We start from the raw sequence: 17,707 nt of genomic DNA, 5'->3' as shown, positions 1-17,707 counted from the left end.
AAAGACCAAAACAACCCTAATATCTTGAACTCGATTTTCACAGAAAGAAAAAAGAAAATAGCGTCTGATAATTGATTTTTAGAGGGAGGAGGAAATTAACAATTGAAAATACAAGCAAAACATTCCAGAAAAAAGTCTCCAACTCTTATTATCGAGTTTTGGGGGAAAAAAGATGAAGAAACTCTCACCTCGAAAAAAACACATTACTTTGACGAAGGGAGTCGGCGATAGAGGATGCGGCGCCGTTGGAGGAGTTGCTGCCGGCAAAGTAGCTGGTGGAGGGAGGTAGCTCAGAGAGGGTGAGAGGGAGAAGTGGTTGCTGGTTTGGTGGAGGTGAAGGAAGATAACGAGCGTTCAAATTTTGTGGGTATTTGGTATAGCTTTTTAAAACAACTTATTAGTTTTTTAGCTTTTCAAAAAGCTAATAAGTTAAAAAATTGTTTGTTTATTTGAAAAATACTTTTTAAAACAGTTTTTTGGATAGGAAAAAATAAAGCTTTTAAAAAACTGAAAAATCCATACTTTTTAGCTTTTTAACCATTTTACTTTTAAAAAACAGTTTTTCTTATCCAAACACTTTTTAAAATCAATTTTTCCTAAAAGCCATAAGACAATAAGCACTTTTATTAAAAAACACTTTTGTGCTAAAAAAGCTAACCAAAACATTTAGATCACAAAGGAAAAGACGCATTATTTTTTAAATTCAGACATGGTTTCATATATGAAAGTTTAAGAGGTATTTAGAAAATTAAGAGTTAAAAACTAAGATGCTAAAAAACAAATTGAATCTGAAAATTTAAGAGTTTGCCTCTTAATTTTCCAATTAAGAGGTAAACAAACTAAGGAAGTAGTTCGACACAAAAATCACAGTCGATTGGCTCAACTAAAGTAAAAACATTTGGACAATGATAAACCAAACTTTCTAACATACACCAAGTATTTGGATGATTGAGATTTATCAACAGCAACAACGGACCCATATACAGCAAATATGGGCTCAAAAACCCAATTAGCTAATCTATGTCTACCTAATAAGTAACTAATAAGATTGTATTTCATGTACGAAGGTTTTGCCTTGTGGGTCCTGTCTTTGATCTTGTTTCGTCGAAAAATGATCTATGACTTTCCCACCTTGTCAATAACCATCCCAGAGTCCTCGATTAGCTATCAAAGTTGTCGAAAAGTGATTGAAAAATGATAACATGGATTTAACCTATTTATTTAATAAATTGGGTTGGAGAAAAACATAAGTTAATCCAATAGCAACCCATTTACCCGGAATGTTATGTTGGTTTGAAATTTTAATCCATTTAATCAAATATGTTTTGTTGGATTGAAATGTTTGACCCAATTAATAGAGTTTATTTTAAGTTGTGTTAAATGTCAAACAGAATACTTAAATGTAAGTTAAAAAAAAGTGCTATTTCAAAAATATGAAAAGATAAAAATAAAATAAAAAAATAAAGTGGTATAGTTGTGAAACATACCAAACGGAGAATACTTGCTCACTGTTTATCATGAGATGGCAAAAAGCCTACTCTACTAAAGAGAATAAAAATCTACTTCTTGCAGTGAAAATCTCGGTTCAAAAGAGAGCAAAGGACATTTTTGCCCTTTCTTTCACCTATTTTGTGTTTCCTTTCTTTATTTTCTCTCTGTGTTCTCACCATGGCAAGATATCCATATCTTGTTGCAGCTTTTAATTTACATTGCATATTTTGTGTACTGATACAAGCAACCCAATATTATAAGAAACCCATGATTCTCATCTTTTTAAATCCGACGATGATATGTATTTTTGAAAAAAAAAAAATCTAAGTGCATAGTTTCTGCAGTTAAGAAAAATGTTTAGAAACACATTTGAAAGATATCACACTCTGACGATAACAAGTTTCTTCTTTCTGCAACACCACCATCCTCTCTATCCATCGTGCGAATGAAAGAAGATCTGAAGTGAAGAGAGTCGAGGTATGGTTTCTTAATTTCTAGGGTATTCCGGATCTTCTTTCTTATTTTGTTCCAATTCCAAACATCCTAATTAATTTGAGGGAACGTAATGAACATCGAATCCATATATCGCGCTTTAATCTGTGTATATGTTTTATGGTGTTGTAGTTTGTTAATGATATGAAATTGGGATCGGATCCATATCTCTGTGGAATCCTACTTTTCACTACATGTAACAAGATGAGATCCCACGGACATTTCTTATCTTGCCTTGATTATTGGAATCGGTGGTCTCGGAAGAAAAATGGATGTGATTAACATATCCACAAGGTAAAATTCCTTAATTGTAGCTGCATTACAAATCTTTTATATAGACTTTGGAATTATTTATTTGACCTATATATAGAACTAAGTGTGAATTAGTGAATATATTTGGGGTAAAGTTTTGAGCTTTGTATACTTGATAAACTGAAAACTACAGAATTTGTACACCTATATATAAAACTAATTTTTACAATGAGCATGATCATTCATCGAGGTCCATAAAAAGAAATAGAATTTCATAAACTTCACTGTAACATCATGGGTTTCTTTGAAGAATAAAACATAAGTCCAAAATTCAGTTCAAGTGGTGGATTTTTGTGTTGTTAGTTTTTGTTATCAAAACTAAAGAATTTGCTTCTCTCTTTCATCCTTGCATTTAACTTTAAAGATAAAAGTAATTTTTTAAGTTGTAAATGTTGGTCAAAATTATTCTAAAGGTATATATATATATATATATATATATATATATATATATATATATATATATATATATATATATATATATATATATATATATATATATATATATAGGGTTAGGTTCACATCATTTGAGACGGCCTAATTTTGTGAAACCTTAAGACGCATTTTTTTTATTTATTTTTTATTTTTTTAGTTAATTCAAGTTCCGAAAATAATATTTAAAAAAAAGAAATTTTTGATGTTTCCATTTATTTTGCATTGTAAAGTTATTTTTAAAATATGTACAGTGTAATATTCTATTTAGAATATTTCACGTATTTTAAAAAAAAAATAGAATTTTTTATTTATTTATTTTATTTATTTTTATTTTTTTAGTTAATTCAAGTTCCGAAAATAATATTTAAAAAAAGAATTTTTAGATTTTTCCATTTATTTTGCATTTTAAAATTATTTTTTAGAATATGTCAGTGTAATATTCTATTTAAAATATTTCACGTCTTTTAAAAAAAAAAGGGGATTCTTTTTTAATTTTATTTATTTATTTATTTTTTATTTTTTTTAGTTAATTCAAGTTCCGAAAATAATATTTAAAAAAAGAATTTTTGGATTTTTCAATTTATTTTGCATTTTAAAATTATTTTTAGATTTGGTCTCACGGTCTCACAAAATTAGAATGGTCTCAAGTGAACCTGAACCTATATATATATATATATATATATATATATATATATATATATATATATATATATATATATATATAGAGAGAGAGAGAGAGAGAGAGAGAGAGAGAGAGAGAGAGAGAGATTTGAATTTAATAAAATTTTAAATTAAACAAAAAAAACATCATATGGATAATTTGGTATTTTCAGTTTTCTGAAAGATTAAATAAGCAAGGAAAGATTTTCAAAAGGACCATCAATCCACAACCTTAAGAGTTTGGACGTTTTTTTTTCTAAAAAAATACATATTACAACGACGATTTTTACATTTTTGTCACCTGTTAATATATATGTATTTTTCTAAAATTATGCAATTACTTATGATTGACATGCACCATAATAACATCTACTTTGTTGGATATAAAAAGAATGATCTTAATGACACCTTGTTATAACCTATTTTTCTGTTATTTTTCATATTAAGACAGTTGACTCATTAAATTTTGATTTTAATTTGTAAACATGTTTCAAATTATGCCCTTGTTTTATATAAATAATTTTAACTAGATTCCTAACCTCCGCTCCGCGGGAGGCAGAGGGTATCAGAAAGTCATTACAAACATTGATAAGTGTAGAAGGTGATTAATATGCTTATAGGGTAGATAAAGACAGTAATTTATAAGGAGGAAAAGCTAATATTCATTAAGTGATAAAGGTTGTCGATTACAAAAGAGTCTGAATGACATTCGATTACAAAAAGTGTAGGAAGAGTTTCTTGTTCATGGTGTGTGGTGGTCTTCAATGATTTTGTTGCAGATGTCTGTTGCCGCGCTCATGTTGTCCTGCATGCTTTGGAAAATGTCCAGCATCAACACAGTGTTCTTGTCGAGGTCGTTGATGAGTGATTCCGTGATGACAACATGTATGTACGACATTTCCTCAGGAGCTTTCTTGTATCATTTTCTGTCTTAACTGGTTGATGCTGGTGAATGTGTTTTGGACCAAGGCTAACGACTCTTACATTGTTTCCAGCTGATTCTTCAGTTTCTACATAATGACTTCCATATGTTGTGTGTTGTGTTTGTTGGTGAAGCCGATGAGTTTGCTGTGGGATTTTATAATGGAGGATTGTGGTTGTTGGATGGTATTAATTAGGGACAATTGATTACTATTCTGGGAAGTAATGGATATAGGGTGGCTGCTGTGACCTTTTTTTCCTTTAATTGATAGATGTGATTGTTGGGTTTGTGTGTGGTATTCAATTAGCAATTTCTGTCCAGATCTTTGACTGCATGGGGTCAATTTTAATAACTTACCATTAATTGGGTACATTTCTTTTGGTACTTACATTTGCGTTGATTGGTATGTCAGAGAGCATATATCTATGTATTATTATCTGTTTCAATTGTTTATTATTGATGTGGAACAAATATAAAATTGATACCATTAGACAATGAAATTAGTAAACTTAAGTTATTTAAATTATATATTTGAAATAGATAGTGGCTGTTTTGTATCTGTAACGGATAGAAAGTGAACAACAATTACTGGTGCTGGGATTTAGGATTCACTTCTCTCATTTCTTTTGTTCAGGTTTAAATAGAATAATATTTTGTAACAATTTGTTTTTCTTACTGGGTATATTTGTCTTTTTGTCCAAAGTTGTTTTTAGGTCGGGAATAATTGTGTTGTTGTATATAAGTGAGTTATTAATTAATAGAGGAAGGAAATAAATTTTTTCTTCTAGGACAAGCATGCAAACAGTGTTGACTAATTATAGTTTCGGATAGCAGGATGTTGCGATGGAGTGTTTATACATAGGATACTTGTTTATCACATTTGTTACAAAACGATAATGATATCATTCGAAACAAAACATTGGGTTGAAAGTGCAGCTTTGTGGTATTTACTATTTGCTGCTCTGTTTTTGATTTTTTGCTGGTGGTGGGCCGGTGATAGGTGAATTGGAAAAGTGTTAGCATTCGTTGTGGAAAATATATATATTTTTTATCTTAGATATTGGTAGACTGGGTTATTACCTGGTGGATTGAAGGTGAGAGCACGTGCGATGGATTGAGGAGTTCTGTCTTCTTCAGTTGATGTGTTATCTTTTCGCATTCTTGTCATCCGTGATAGGGCTGGTGTTGTCGGAACAGGTGGCTCTGGTGTTGGTGTTGTTGTTGGGTCATCGATGTCAATTATTATGAAGCGGATGTTGTTAGGTGCTGATGCCCTCAACATTTGGATAAACATTGTTTTTGTTTGTTCTTTTTGATCGGTGATGATTGCAGGCAGTCTGTTTCTGTTTGTGTGGGGGTTGTCGGATATGTATTTGTCAAGTGATGACTTTAACAACTTTCGACATGATGTTTCGGATACAACTGGAGGTATGGTGTCTGTAGTGTCGGTAATGGTTACTGTCAATTTGTACCTATGGATATAGAACAGTTGTAAATTGTGTAGTTGGTGAAGAGTTGTTTTTTGTTTGATTGAGTATATACTTACGTGTAGTTTGGTTTTTCAGTCAGCCCATGTGCAATGCAGTACCAGTCATAACCTCTTCTGAAAATCGGATCTTTGCAGATCGGACATGTTGCTTGGTACCAGGTGTTTTGGAAGTGAAAGTCCTTGATTGAAGCTTGGACCATGAATGTTTTATCCTATAGGCAAAGGTGACCTGGTTGTGGGAGTACAAAATGTTGTGTATTTGTAAAAAGTTGTATTAGTGATATCATCTTACCAGCAGATCAGATCGGGTTTTTAGTTTCATGTCATGTAAGGTTGAGGGGGTTCCAGATGGTGCCGGCACTGGCCTTGAGGGTCCTGTGAATCTGAGGTCGTATACTTGTTGGTATATGATATCGATGATATGAAGGATAATATTGTTCTGTAATGTATGTCACTTACAAATTAATCAGTGTTGTTGTCTCTGGTATATCTGGATTCACATAGATATGTGTAGCATGTGATGACCCATATCGTAATGCTCCTGTATGGAAGTTAGTTGGTGATTAAGGGCATCAGAGGATACAGTGTCATAGTCATAGTCATAGTCATATCATATCATATATATATATATATATATATATATATATATATATATATATATATATATATATGTATGTATGTATGTATGTATGTATGTATGTATGTATGTATGCTAGTATGTAGAAGAGGATACCATTAGATTTTGATGGTTTTAGGTTTGTTACTGCAACAACAGTTGGCGTAGCCGCATGATCCAGGGCGGCACAGTTGAATTTATGTGGATTTGTTATGCATTCTCTCCATAGATTGATTGCGAGGTCACTACCACTATTGAAATTTTGGTTGTTTTTGGTGCTAAACAGTGATGTTAGAACTTATAAGTGTAGTTTGATGGTTATTATATATATACCTTTCATCTGTGAGAATAAGTAAGACAAACGGTTCCTTATTTGTTTTCGTGCAATCTCTTATCTTTGATAGAACACCAATGAAGTATGTTTAGAAGGAAATATAAGTATGTAAAAAGTACTGGTACTATGAACTTGTTTATTGTGAAGAATACCTGGATAATATGGTGGTGTTTCTCCGAGTTCTATCAGATGCGACTTTGAAACAAAGCGAAACCAGTTTTTTGGAATTGTTGTTGTGTCTGGAATTGGTTGTATGATAGACTTCAGACCAACATCTATGTAGATGTCATTTTCAAGAACCTTTTGATACTTGTCTAACACTGGGCAGCTGTAATCAGATATGACATAACACTCTGAATCATTAAAAATGGATTCAATGTAGCTCTGATTTGTTCGTTGTCCAAGAATTTGAATTGCATCAGCCTGTACGAACAGATTATTATAGTGTTATAATCAGTGTTATTAGGTGTGTTTTTGGGCTTAGGTACTCATATTAACCGGTAATCGTATATGTTTTTTTAACAAAGAAAGCAATTCTTTTCATCAATATTAAAAGGCAATTGGTAATGCTTTGGTTGATATGAAGTTTAATTGCATGAAACTTCATGTTCAGAAACTGTTATTGTTGTATTCTTATAAACAGGTATGGCATGTTGGTTGGTACATATTTCATTTGCTGAATTTTTTTCAACTTTCAACCCATTTTGTTGTCATATGTTTTGGTACGAACTTACAAATCTGTCAACAGCCAGGTACCAGGTTTCATATTGGCGGACATCGTGCTTCCATTTACGTAGGATTCTATCATGTAAGGGCCCTTCGATACCCTCAGCTTTGAGTTCTGAGATACTCGTCATCATTTGTGTGGTCTCTCTAATATAAGAAAAGATATGGAGGTCAGTAGTATATCCAGATGAATATAAAAAAGTGAATAAACATGTAAAGAGTTTTGGAATAGCAAAGAATGTATGAAAAAAGTAAAAAGTAGTAAGGTTCATGAAAGTAACTTTCTGCAGTAGATCTTTCAAGACAACATTTTTTGTTATGTTGGTTTTCATTGTGTCAGTGTTGTTTATTAGTATCTTTATGGAATCCGGTGATGTTGCATGGGAAAGGGCAATGTAAAGTTGTCCGTGTGCGAAGACAGACTGTGACAAATAGATACCAATTTTACGTAGTGATTGCCCTTGACTCTTGTTGATAGTCATTGCGTAACAAACCTTAACTGGAAACTGTTTTCGCGAAAAGATGAATGGTAGATCTGATGACTTATGTATGAACTTTATGCGTGGTATATATATACACGTTTTCCGATGGATGTACCGGTTATGATTGTGGCTTCGATAACAGTTGGTAACAATTGTGACACAATCATAGGGGTACCATTACATAAGCCTTCTTTTTGATTTATGTTTCTTAACAACATTATCGGACAGTTGACCTTAAGTAAAAGGTCGTGTAGTGGTATTCCTGGAAAGCTTAGTTGGTTTAGGTATTCAATTGGATAGAGCCCCTCCAAATCCGATGTATGTTTTCCATTTGGCTGCATGGAGTTTGTGCTACCTTATACCTTCGCAGCTGTTGTGACCGTTTCTAAAACATGAGTGTTTATCTCATCTGCTGAATCGTTTTTGGGACAAACTATTGCTCTTGATGAAAGGTCTCCTGCAGTCGGCTGCTTAAGTGTACCATCCCCATAGACAAAATCTATTAAGGTTTGCAATTAATTGGAGGAAGGTGAAATTAGAAGTGAAGGTGGAATTTGTATCCAACTTGTGTCCCGTGGGTCATCTTTGTCAGGTACACCTATAAGTCCATTACCAATAGCCAGCAGCCACGTGGCAAAATCCGATGAGGACATTGTACCGTGAGGTACTACATCACAGGACTCTAGTCTCATGTTCGTATGTAAGAAGTGAATACTAAAGTATTTCCATAAATACGAACTTGGTAGAGTTAATGCTATGATTTCGGAACGTGTACTCTTTGGTAGAACAAGAAGAGTTTGGCGGAAATCACCACCAAGGAGTATAGATATGCCTCCGAATGGTTTTTCGTCGCAATCCAGGACATCTCTAAGTGAACGGTCCAAAAATTCAAAGCACCTTCTGTTACTCATCGGTGCCTCATCCAAGATAATGAGTGTTGTATGTTGCAGAAGATCTCCAAGGAAGGTGCGTTTTTTTATATCACATGACTTTTTGTCGTTTAAATCGATAGGTATTTTGAACCTTGAGTGTGCAGTCGTGCCAGAGGGTAACAAAAGCGATGCGAATCCAGAAGCAGCAACAACCAAAGCAATCTTGCCACTCGACCTCAAATGTGAAAGAATAGTTGTCCACAAAAATGTTTTACCAGTACCACCGTGTCCATAGACAAATATTAGTGTTTGTTTTTTTGTCTTGTATGGAAGTAACAACTTTGTTGTAGACTGATCGCTGGTCACCGTTTAGCTTTGGTAGGAGATCATTGTGATGTTTCAGTAGTGCTTCCTTGTCGTAGCTCATTTCTTCCAAGAGCAGTTGATTTCGTAGGACAGCAATCATATCCATTGACGGAACTGGAAGAGGAAGGCCAAAGTCTACCATCGATTTTGATGGGACCGCCTAACGGAGTGTATCTTCTAAATCATGAAGCAGTTGTTGTTCAACTATCTCTGCAACAGAAGCAACTGTCTTATCTGGTATTTCAGTTGTGAGGCAATGTAAATAATCGTCTTTCATCTGATCACACGCTGTATTCCACAGCAAAAGTGGATTGCTAACCTCACAGAATAACAGTAGATGACAGAAAAGCGATCGTAGTTGTGATGCAGTTGCCCAGACTGAAGCCTCTGTGAAACATGTCAACCACTCGATATCATCACCTATCAATCCAAGTGCATTACTGGCAGCTCTGAAAGTTGGGTAAACAGTACCAGAAACGGTACGCAAGTCATCAAACGATGTACATCCTTTCTGGTGACATAATAGCATCCGTAAGTAAAATAATTCCCCACATGTCGGATGTACAAATACTAGCCGGCCTACCGCTTTTGATGATTCATAAACCCGCCGACCCCAACTCTTACTTATTTTATCCCATTTGTAACTTTTTGGATAATCAAGATATGTCAATTCATGACCTTTAGGGTCCCTTGAGTTGCTTTCGAATCATCCAAGTAGCGTTGTTATGCTGGCAACTGGATTAGATAAAACCTCGGGTATGGAGCTGTCCCCTTTGAAGATCAATTGTTGCATATTTTCTTCATGAACGGTTAGAATCTGAACAGATGGATGTCGATGATGTATATTGAAGTCCAAAATCCGCCATGCTGCCTCATGTGGACATATATATCGCCCATCCGAAAAAATTTGGACTTCATTTATAGGACGACTATCTTCATTTGCAGATCTGTGAAAGCTATCAGTAGGCATTGAACTGGATGATCCATGTGAAGCTTCTGCCTTTTTGATACAATATCTAACACGGTCTGGACCTTTAGAAATATACTTAAATAGGTACTTAATCATCATGCTCCAGCCACAGTACTCAACATTAATATGTGCACGGAATCGTGAACAAAGCCTTTTGTTGTAGGGCACAATATATCCATTGTCAACAATCTGTCCATATTGGCTAGTGTAGTGCGCAGTTGAGCTACGTTTGTACCGTACATATCCATCTGTGTCAAAAATGTAGCAGGAAGAAATGGCTTAGGGAAGTGTTTACTGCATTTACCATCTTTCATACATGGAGCCTTTTGGTTAAGTGGTCCACATGGACCATGGATCATACAGCTTGTTATCGTCTCGTATAATTCTGCCTCATTAACTGGATCTGGCAGTTCAGCTGTGATATACCTGTCAACATCACTTCCTATTTTTATCCGATCTGACGCTGACACCCACACCAAGGTATGACAATGAGGAAGTCCTCTTTTCTGGAATTCAATAGTATAGAGATCTGTGATAATGTAGAGATTAAATCAATTAACAGTTGTATTAAGTTGTTAATACATTTGCTATAAAAGACGATATAGGTATAAACAGATATTTTTTTGTAAAGCATGAAATATTTAAATCATAACAGACTGAGAGCAGCAAATTTGTACAAACAGCCAACAGTATTAAACTGTGAGAAAAAAAATACTAAAAACGAACACAGAAAATATACGTACAAACGTAACTCTTAAACAGTTATGAACAAAATATGGAAGAAAAACCGTAAAACAGGAATTGCAAAAGGTAACGTAAAATGGAACAGCTACAATGAACAATCACACATATTACATATAACACATGGACTCAAACTATAAAAAATTTAAGATAACGAATATGTCGTTACAGACGTAATCGACGAAGAGGCAACAAAAATGTAAGTTACAGATATAGTAACGGAAGGACAGATAGAAAATAAGAGTAATGAATAGAATCCAAACAGTGTTAATATACAGTGGCTGGAAACAACAGATAGATAGAATTTGTAGGACGAAAAAATAATAATAATAATAAGAAACAACCGCATACACAGATCATAGTAGTAACATATCCAATGAGGGGTAATTTTGGAAAAAGAGACAAAATATAAAAAAAATTAAAAATAAGAAACAATTGCATACAGAGGTGATATGAATTCAGGGGTAATTTTGGAAAACCAGATAAAATATCAGAAATACTTATGTATGAGTAACCTACACTATAGCAAACCGTATATTATATACAAGGGGAATTAAGTTTTGTGTAAACAAATTAAAATATGATAGTTTCTACCATACAGAGACAGGAGCAACAACTAATCCATAAAAAAGTAATTCTGGAACCACACATAGTTTGTACCACAGACAGATAGAAGTTATAGGAATCTAAATAAAAAAAATAACAATAACAAACATTAAAATGCAGAGGTGATATCAACTGAGGGGTAATTTCGGAAAAACAGAGAAAATATTAGAAGTGCACATGTATCAGTAACCTACTCCAGAATAAACAATATACTATATAAAAGGGAATCAAATTTTCGTTAAACATATGAAAATACAATACTTTCTACCATACAGGGGCAGCAGCAGCAAGTTATCGGTAAAAGGCTAATTTTGGAAAGACACATAATCTGTACTACAAATGGAAACAATAGAAAGCTAAAAAAGAAAAATAACAACAACTAACAATAATTTTACATTTTGTTTTATTAATATATTTATAATTTTTAAAACGTTATTATTTTTGTATATACACATTCAACAAATCCTATTTATAAATTTACACAATTCATTTACAATTGAACTTGATTCTCCAACCTTTTGTCTGGAGTGACATCTTTCTAACATACCTAATACCACGAAAGGGATATTTTTTTATTTTGGAAAAGAAACCTTAGGGGCTGCAGCACCAAGATATCAATAGAAGGGTAATTTTGGAAAGACAAAATGTCTGTACCACAAACGGATACAATAGGAACCTAAAAAAATAAGTAACAATAACAAAAAATAAAATGCAGAAGTGATATCAATTTAGGGGTAATTTCGGAATAACAGAGAAAATATTAGAAGCACATATATATATCAGTAACCTACTCCACAATAAATAGTATATTATATAAAAAGGGAATCAAATTTTCCTAAAACAAATGAAAATATAATACTTTCTACCATAGAGGGGCAGCAGCAGCAACTTATTGATAGAAGGGTAATTTTGGAAAGACACATAGTCTTTACCACAAACGGATACAATTTATAGGAAGTAAAAAATTTAATTACAATAACAAACAATTGCATAGAGGGCTGGCAGAGTTAACATACCAATTCAGGGTTAATTTCGTAAAAACAGACACAATATTAGAAATACATATGTATAAATAAGCTAGTGAATAAGAAACTATATATTATATTAAAGTGGAAATAAATATCCTTTAAACAAATGAAAGTATAATACACAACTGATCAGACCAGTGGAAACAGTAGAAACGTGTAACTGTATGCCAACATATATATATATATATATATATATATATATATATATATATATATATATATATATATATATATATATATATATATATATATATAATTAAAAGGAAAAGAACTGCAATTCAGATGTAAAACACCAAACTAACATACACATAACATACACACATATATCTTAAATCTCACGAAATACACATAATACATATTGAAGGTAAAAGGGAAACCAAATGGAGAACATACATGCTTCAACGACGCCAAACGTTTTGTCTTCCTTAAGAAACCGGATAAAGTCATGAACTTTGATATTGAAGACCCTAGCAATGATATCAGCTCTACTATGGGGATCGGTCTGATGATGTGCATCCATATAGCGGGTGATCTCTAGCAACTTCACATTGCATGTAAACGTGATAAAGTACTGTGGGTTGCCATAGATCCTACATATGGAAAGGGCGTCTAGATAATGACTGTACATGAACCGGGGACCACCAATAAACGATGCAGGCAAGAATACACGTTTCCCAACAACAACAGCCTCTCTATCCCCCTTTGAAAGCGCATCATAGAGACCACTAACGTAATCGGACCGAAGATTTGCTTGATGTTTTACAATGTACTCCAAACGGCCTTCTTCTATACATGTCTATGCATCTACTAAATACTGTTGAAAGAGACGGGATGAATTTACAATTGGAGACCAGATATGTTGACGGGCATGGATGTAATATGCATAATACATATTGACAGTAAGATTTTGAGCAGCTGCACCCCTCTGATTACCAAGTTTCAAACGGGGTGACCAACCCTCTTCACCATATGGAAACAAAAGGGGGTACTATAAAGGCATATAACTCAGGTGTAGCTTACTGATACGTTGGGGACGACCAGATTGTGAGTGGACTATAATGTCATATGTGGTAGCTGTCGTGTCATCACCACTCGCAATACATCCCAACGAACCTGCTGAGGGCAGATCATACCTACGGTCAGGAACAATGTTAAACAATCGAACCGCATAAGACTGTAAATTACTTCCTTCGGCTATCTGTTTTGTAGTCTTGAAAGTCCGCACATATTCATTATTAGCAGCAAAGAAGTCAACCAAAAACCTGACAACAATTGGGTCCAAATTGCTTCCTTTAAGATCATCAAAAGCCCGCAATCGATTTTCTACTTTGTGATCTGTATCAAACAGGTAAAGCTGCAAAAACCTTGGACCTTTGACAGGATCAGGAGAGAGAGAACCAATCTTGTGACTGATCTGACGACCTGATATCTTAAAAACATAGGGACCCCGACTATCATTCACATCCTCATCAATATTAGCCCCAAAGGAAGTCATGGAAAACATACTGTTATAGGCCCTAATATCTTTTAAAAAATTCCGACTTTCATACAACACAATAAACGGAGCTGGAAACGGAGAAGGATACGGAAGGACAACGGTGCCAGCTCTACAACAATGGGTGTACCGTGCGTGAGCAGCGGTAGACACATTAACAACCCTCTCGACATACCAGAATAATGCACCACAAAATTCACATACCCAACTGCAATCACCACAGTCGTGGTACTGGGGAAGTACAGATAGTCGATCTAGACGCCGATACTTTCGTCGACCACCAATATCAACACCACCCGACGACGACGCAGCGTCATGACGGGTCAGCTTGGTCGGAACCGCCATGACATGGAAACAGGACCAGACAACGACAACAAACGAACCAAAAATAGGAAAAAAGTATAGGAAAGAAGAAGAACGGACTAAATTTACCTTGATGATACGAAGAGCGAAATCGATACACTGTTGCAGATGACGAAGAGAAAAAGAAAGACAGATGGAAAAGAAAGAAAGATAACGAATCCAAAAGGAAAATATCAGAAGAAAAAACACATGGAACTGGGGAACAAATGACACGAAGATGTCAAACATTAAAATATTATTTATCCCACCTTTCTTCACCAACCATATTAATTGAGAACTCCCAATAAATGAGTTCAAGAAAACGGACAACACAGACAATTTCACAAAAATATAAGGAAACAAATATGAACATAGTCCAGGGGCGAAATTGAGAAACAAAGCCTACGTTTACTGTTCTTTTTTTTCATTTCCTTAATATATATATATATATATATATATATATATATATATATATATATATATATATATATATATATATATATATATATATATATTATCTATTTTATTTTTATTGTGTACGTATAATAATCAGTGTTTTAAAATCCGGTTTGAACCGGCCGGTCGAACCGGTTGGACCAGGAACCGGGGAAGAGAACGGTTCAACTATCACCGGTTTTATATTAATTTCTGAACCGGATTAAACCGGCCGGTTTTTAGAAAAAACCGGTTGAACCGGTCAAAATAAACCGGTTGAACCTGTTAAACTAAATAAAAATACATAGAAAAAAACCATTTTCAATAATAAACTTTGGTGAATTTTTTCACATCTATTTAGATTTCTTTAAATAAAAACATATGATAAATATTATAATGTTTTTTGATGCACTTGTATTCATTTGAAACTATATTTTGTTTTGGTGTTATACTTTATTTTCTTTTTGTCGTGTGTGAATTGATGTAAAAACTTATAGTTATGTGTTGTTTTAATGTATTTATATTGATCTACAACTTATTTTTATATATATTTTAATGTTTGAACTTGTAGACGTCAAATTCATAATTTATATATGTATGTATGTGCAGAAAAATAAGAAAAAAAATGAAAATTATAGAAACCGGTTGACCCGGCGGTCAAACCTGTTAAACCGGTTGAACCGGAAACGGATCGCTATACCGGTTCAACTAAAAAACCGGTTTTTAAAACATTGATAATAATAATCTATTTTTATTGTTTTTCAAATTATGCCCTTGTTTTATATATATATATATATATATATATATATATATATATATATATATATATATATATATATATATATATATATATATATATATATATATATATACCTGCGCGATGCAGCGGCACGGATATGATGATTAGTTTCTTTTTAACAGCCTGCGAATAGTTTATTTAACAGGTAAATGATAATTTCAACTCGACGATTAATTTTTTTTGCAAACATGTAGTTAACAAAAAAAAAACCTTTGGTTGTAGTCTTTTTGTTATTGACGTTAAACATATAAACATATCAAATTCCAAAATAGTTACATATAAACATATTAAATTTGAATTAATTTTAAAAATGCAGATTGAAAAAAAGGAAATTAATTATCCCTTAAATCTGAAATTTTCCTTTTTTAATATAAGTTAACTGACCAAAACACTATTCTATTGAAATTTATGTGATTATATGATATATGTTATCCTATTATACTATCGTAGACCCTCAGATCATGATCTTTCATTTTATTCATCCATTGGTTCAAAATTGTGCCTACGGGGAACACAATAGATGTAAGAAACAAAATAATCTCTCTCTCTCTCTCTCTCTCTCTCTATATATATATATATATATATATATATATATATATATATATATATATATATATATATATATATATATATATATATATATATATATATAATATAGGGAGATATTCTTGTCACCTTTTTTTTATTGTCATACCCCTTCCATTATTACATTTTAGGTGAAAAGATAAGAATATGACAATGTTTGGACTAGCACCAGAGGTCCAAACTTTTCATTTTGTTGAGAGTTTATCCACTTTTCTATAAACTTTTTCATAATGACTATTTTGCCCTTATTTTTTCTTTTTCAGTTTTTTTGTTATTTAAATACTTTTTATGATTAAAAGAAAAAAAGAAAAAAAATTCATTTTCTATTTTATTTTTATAATTTTTTTATAACAAAATAAAAAAAATAAAAATAAAATATCTCTCTCTCTCTCTCTCTCTCTCTCTCTCTCTCTCTCTCTCAGAGAACGTCACTACCCTTACTCCCTCACCCAGGCTTTACTCTCGCCGGAAATCGTGAACAACACAGGCAGAAAAGATGAACACCACGGACAGAAAAGACGAACGCCACCAGATCGAAGCTCTGGCAGTGAAACCCTAACCCTAAAAGTTCTAGGCTGTGACACAAAGATCAAAGCTAGGGATTGAATCGACCGCAACCTCTGAAAACCCTAGGGTTTTAGGAAATGAGAATGGCCGCAGCCTCTGAAGTTGAAGCTCACCTGAGGGTCGTTTGATGGAGCCAGGAGGGTCGAGAGACGGCGTGGTCAGTGCTAAGCCTTGTGTTCTGTTCATCTTGAAACCGTCATCGTCTTCTTTCTTCTTCTGATTCAATCGGTCAGCAACACACGAAGGAGGAATAAGGACTCCGGTCCTCTGCCTTTGTCTGATTGAGAAGAGGGTCCTGATTGGAAGCAGCAACAGATTGAAGGGGATGTCTTTTTACCAACAACAATGCAATACCGAAGGCAATCGTCAAGTCTCTGAATAAAGAATCATCAGCTACGACATCCATGTTCAAGAATCAATAATCATCACCAGAAAAGTCCAAGTTCAAGAAAACAAAAACCAAAAAAAGTTTTAGGATTACTTCTCTATAACTCAAGAATCATCAGTTATGTCATCGATTCAATATCATATATAAATAGAGTCAAAGCTCTGTCATTTGTTTAGTGTTGAGGAAATTGGTCCATGGTGATATCTAAAAATTTCCTAGGTTAGGTTAAAGAAGATGATTTTGTTACAGGTTCTGGGTTTGAAGATTCCCACAAATTTTATGATTTTGTTATAGGTTCTAGGTTTGAAGATACCCATAAATTTAACTGATTCTGTTCACGGTTAATCTGGAGATTGAATATGAAGTTTTGAAAAATCCTAAAGAGTTTATTGATTTCAATTGGTGATTGGATATGAACATCTAGACGATCGACTGCAGATTTTGATTTGTTAGAGAGAGAGAGAGAGAGAGAGAGAGAGAAATTTAATTAATTTATTTATTTTTTTAAATATGAAAATCAGGAAAAAAATTAACAAAAAAGAGAAAATCATATTAAA

The 17,707-nt window shown here is 33.3% G+C and overlaps 2 protein-coding genes and 1 long non-coding RNA gene across 4 annotated transcripts; 1 reads left to right on the top strand and 2 right to left on the bottom strand.

Annotated features, from left to right (window-relative positions):
- The first annotated feature begins 1,567 nt into the window (after positions 1–1,567).
- Positions 1,568–6,285, top strand: LOC122195310 (uncharacterized). Its single transcript, XR_006185585.2, has 4 exons — positions 1,568–1,968; positions 2,116–2,277; positions 4,167–5,737; positions 5,875–6,285. It is a non-coding gene; the product is annotated as an uncharacterized LOC122195310 (long non-coding RNA).
- On the bottom strand, positions 5,117–14,602 carry LOC111888978 (uncharacterized). 2 transcript variants are annotated; one of them, XM_042897075.2, is made up of 8 exons: positions 14,467–14,602; positions 7,483–7,621; positions 6,901–7,171; positions 6,258–6,339; positions 6,091–6,181; positions 5,856–6,010; positions 5,390–5,781; positions 5,117–5,288 (listed from the first exon to the last, which is right to left on the bottom strand). In XM_042897075.2, exons 2-8 carry the CDS (start codon positions 7,606–7,608, stop codon positions 5,260–5,262), a joined length of 1,146 nt encoding a protein of 381 aa, XP_042753009.1. In that variant the 5' UTR covers positions 7,609–7,621; positions 14,467–14,602; the 3' UTR covers positions 5,117–5,259. The 2 variants fall into 2 exon arrangements, with proteins under 2 accessions (XP_042753009.1, XP_042753008.1); XM_042897074.2 differs by having other exon boundaries at positions 5,117–5,781.
- Positions 7,628–13,167, bottom strand: LOC122195309 (uncharacterized). The gene is made up of 2 exons (XM_042897076.1): positions 12,933–13,167; positions 7,628–10,693 (listed from the first exon to the last, which is right to left on the bottom strand). The coding sequence occupies exons 1-2, from the start codon at positions 13,165–13,167 to the stop codon at positions 10,260–10,262; spliced, it is 669 nt and encodes a 222-aa protein (XP_042753010.1). The 3' UTR covers positions 7,628–10,259.
- Positions 14,603–17,707: the final 3,105 nt, after the last annotated feature.

This window comes from Lactuca sativa, chromosome 8 (genome assembly GCF_002870075.4).
Source record: "Lactuca sativa cultivar Salinas chromosome 8, Lsat_Salinas_v11, whole genome shotgun sequence".
Lineage (NCBI taxonomy): Eukaryota > Viridiplantae > Streptophyta > Magnoliopsida > Asterales > Asteraceae > Lactuca > Lactuca sativa.
Note: the sequence above shows the minus strand (reverse complement) of the source record. Positions and strands in the feature narration are given on the sequence as shown.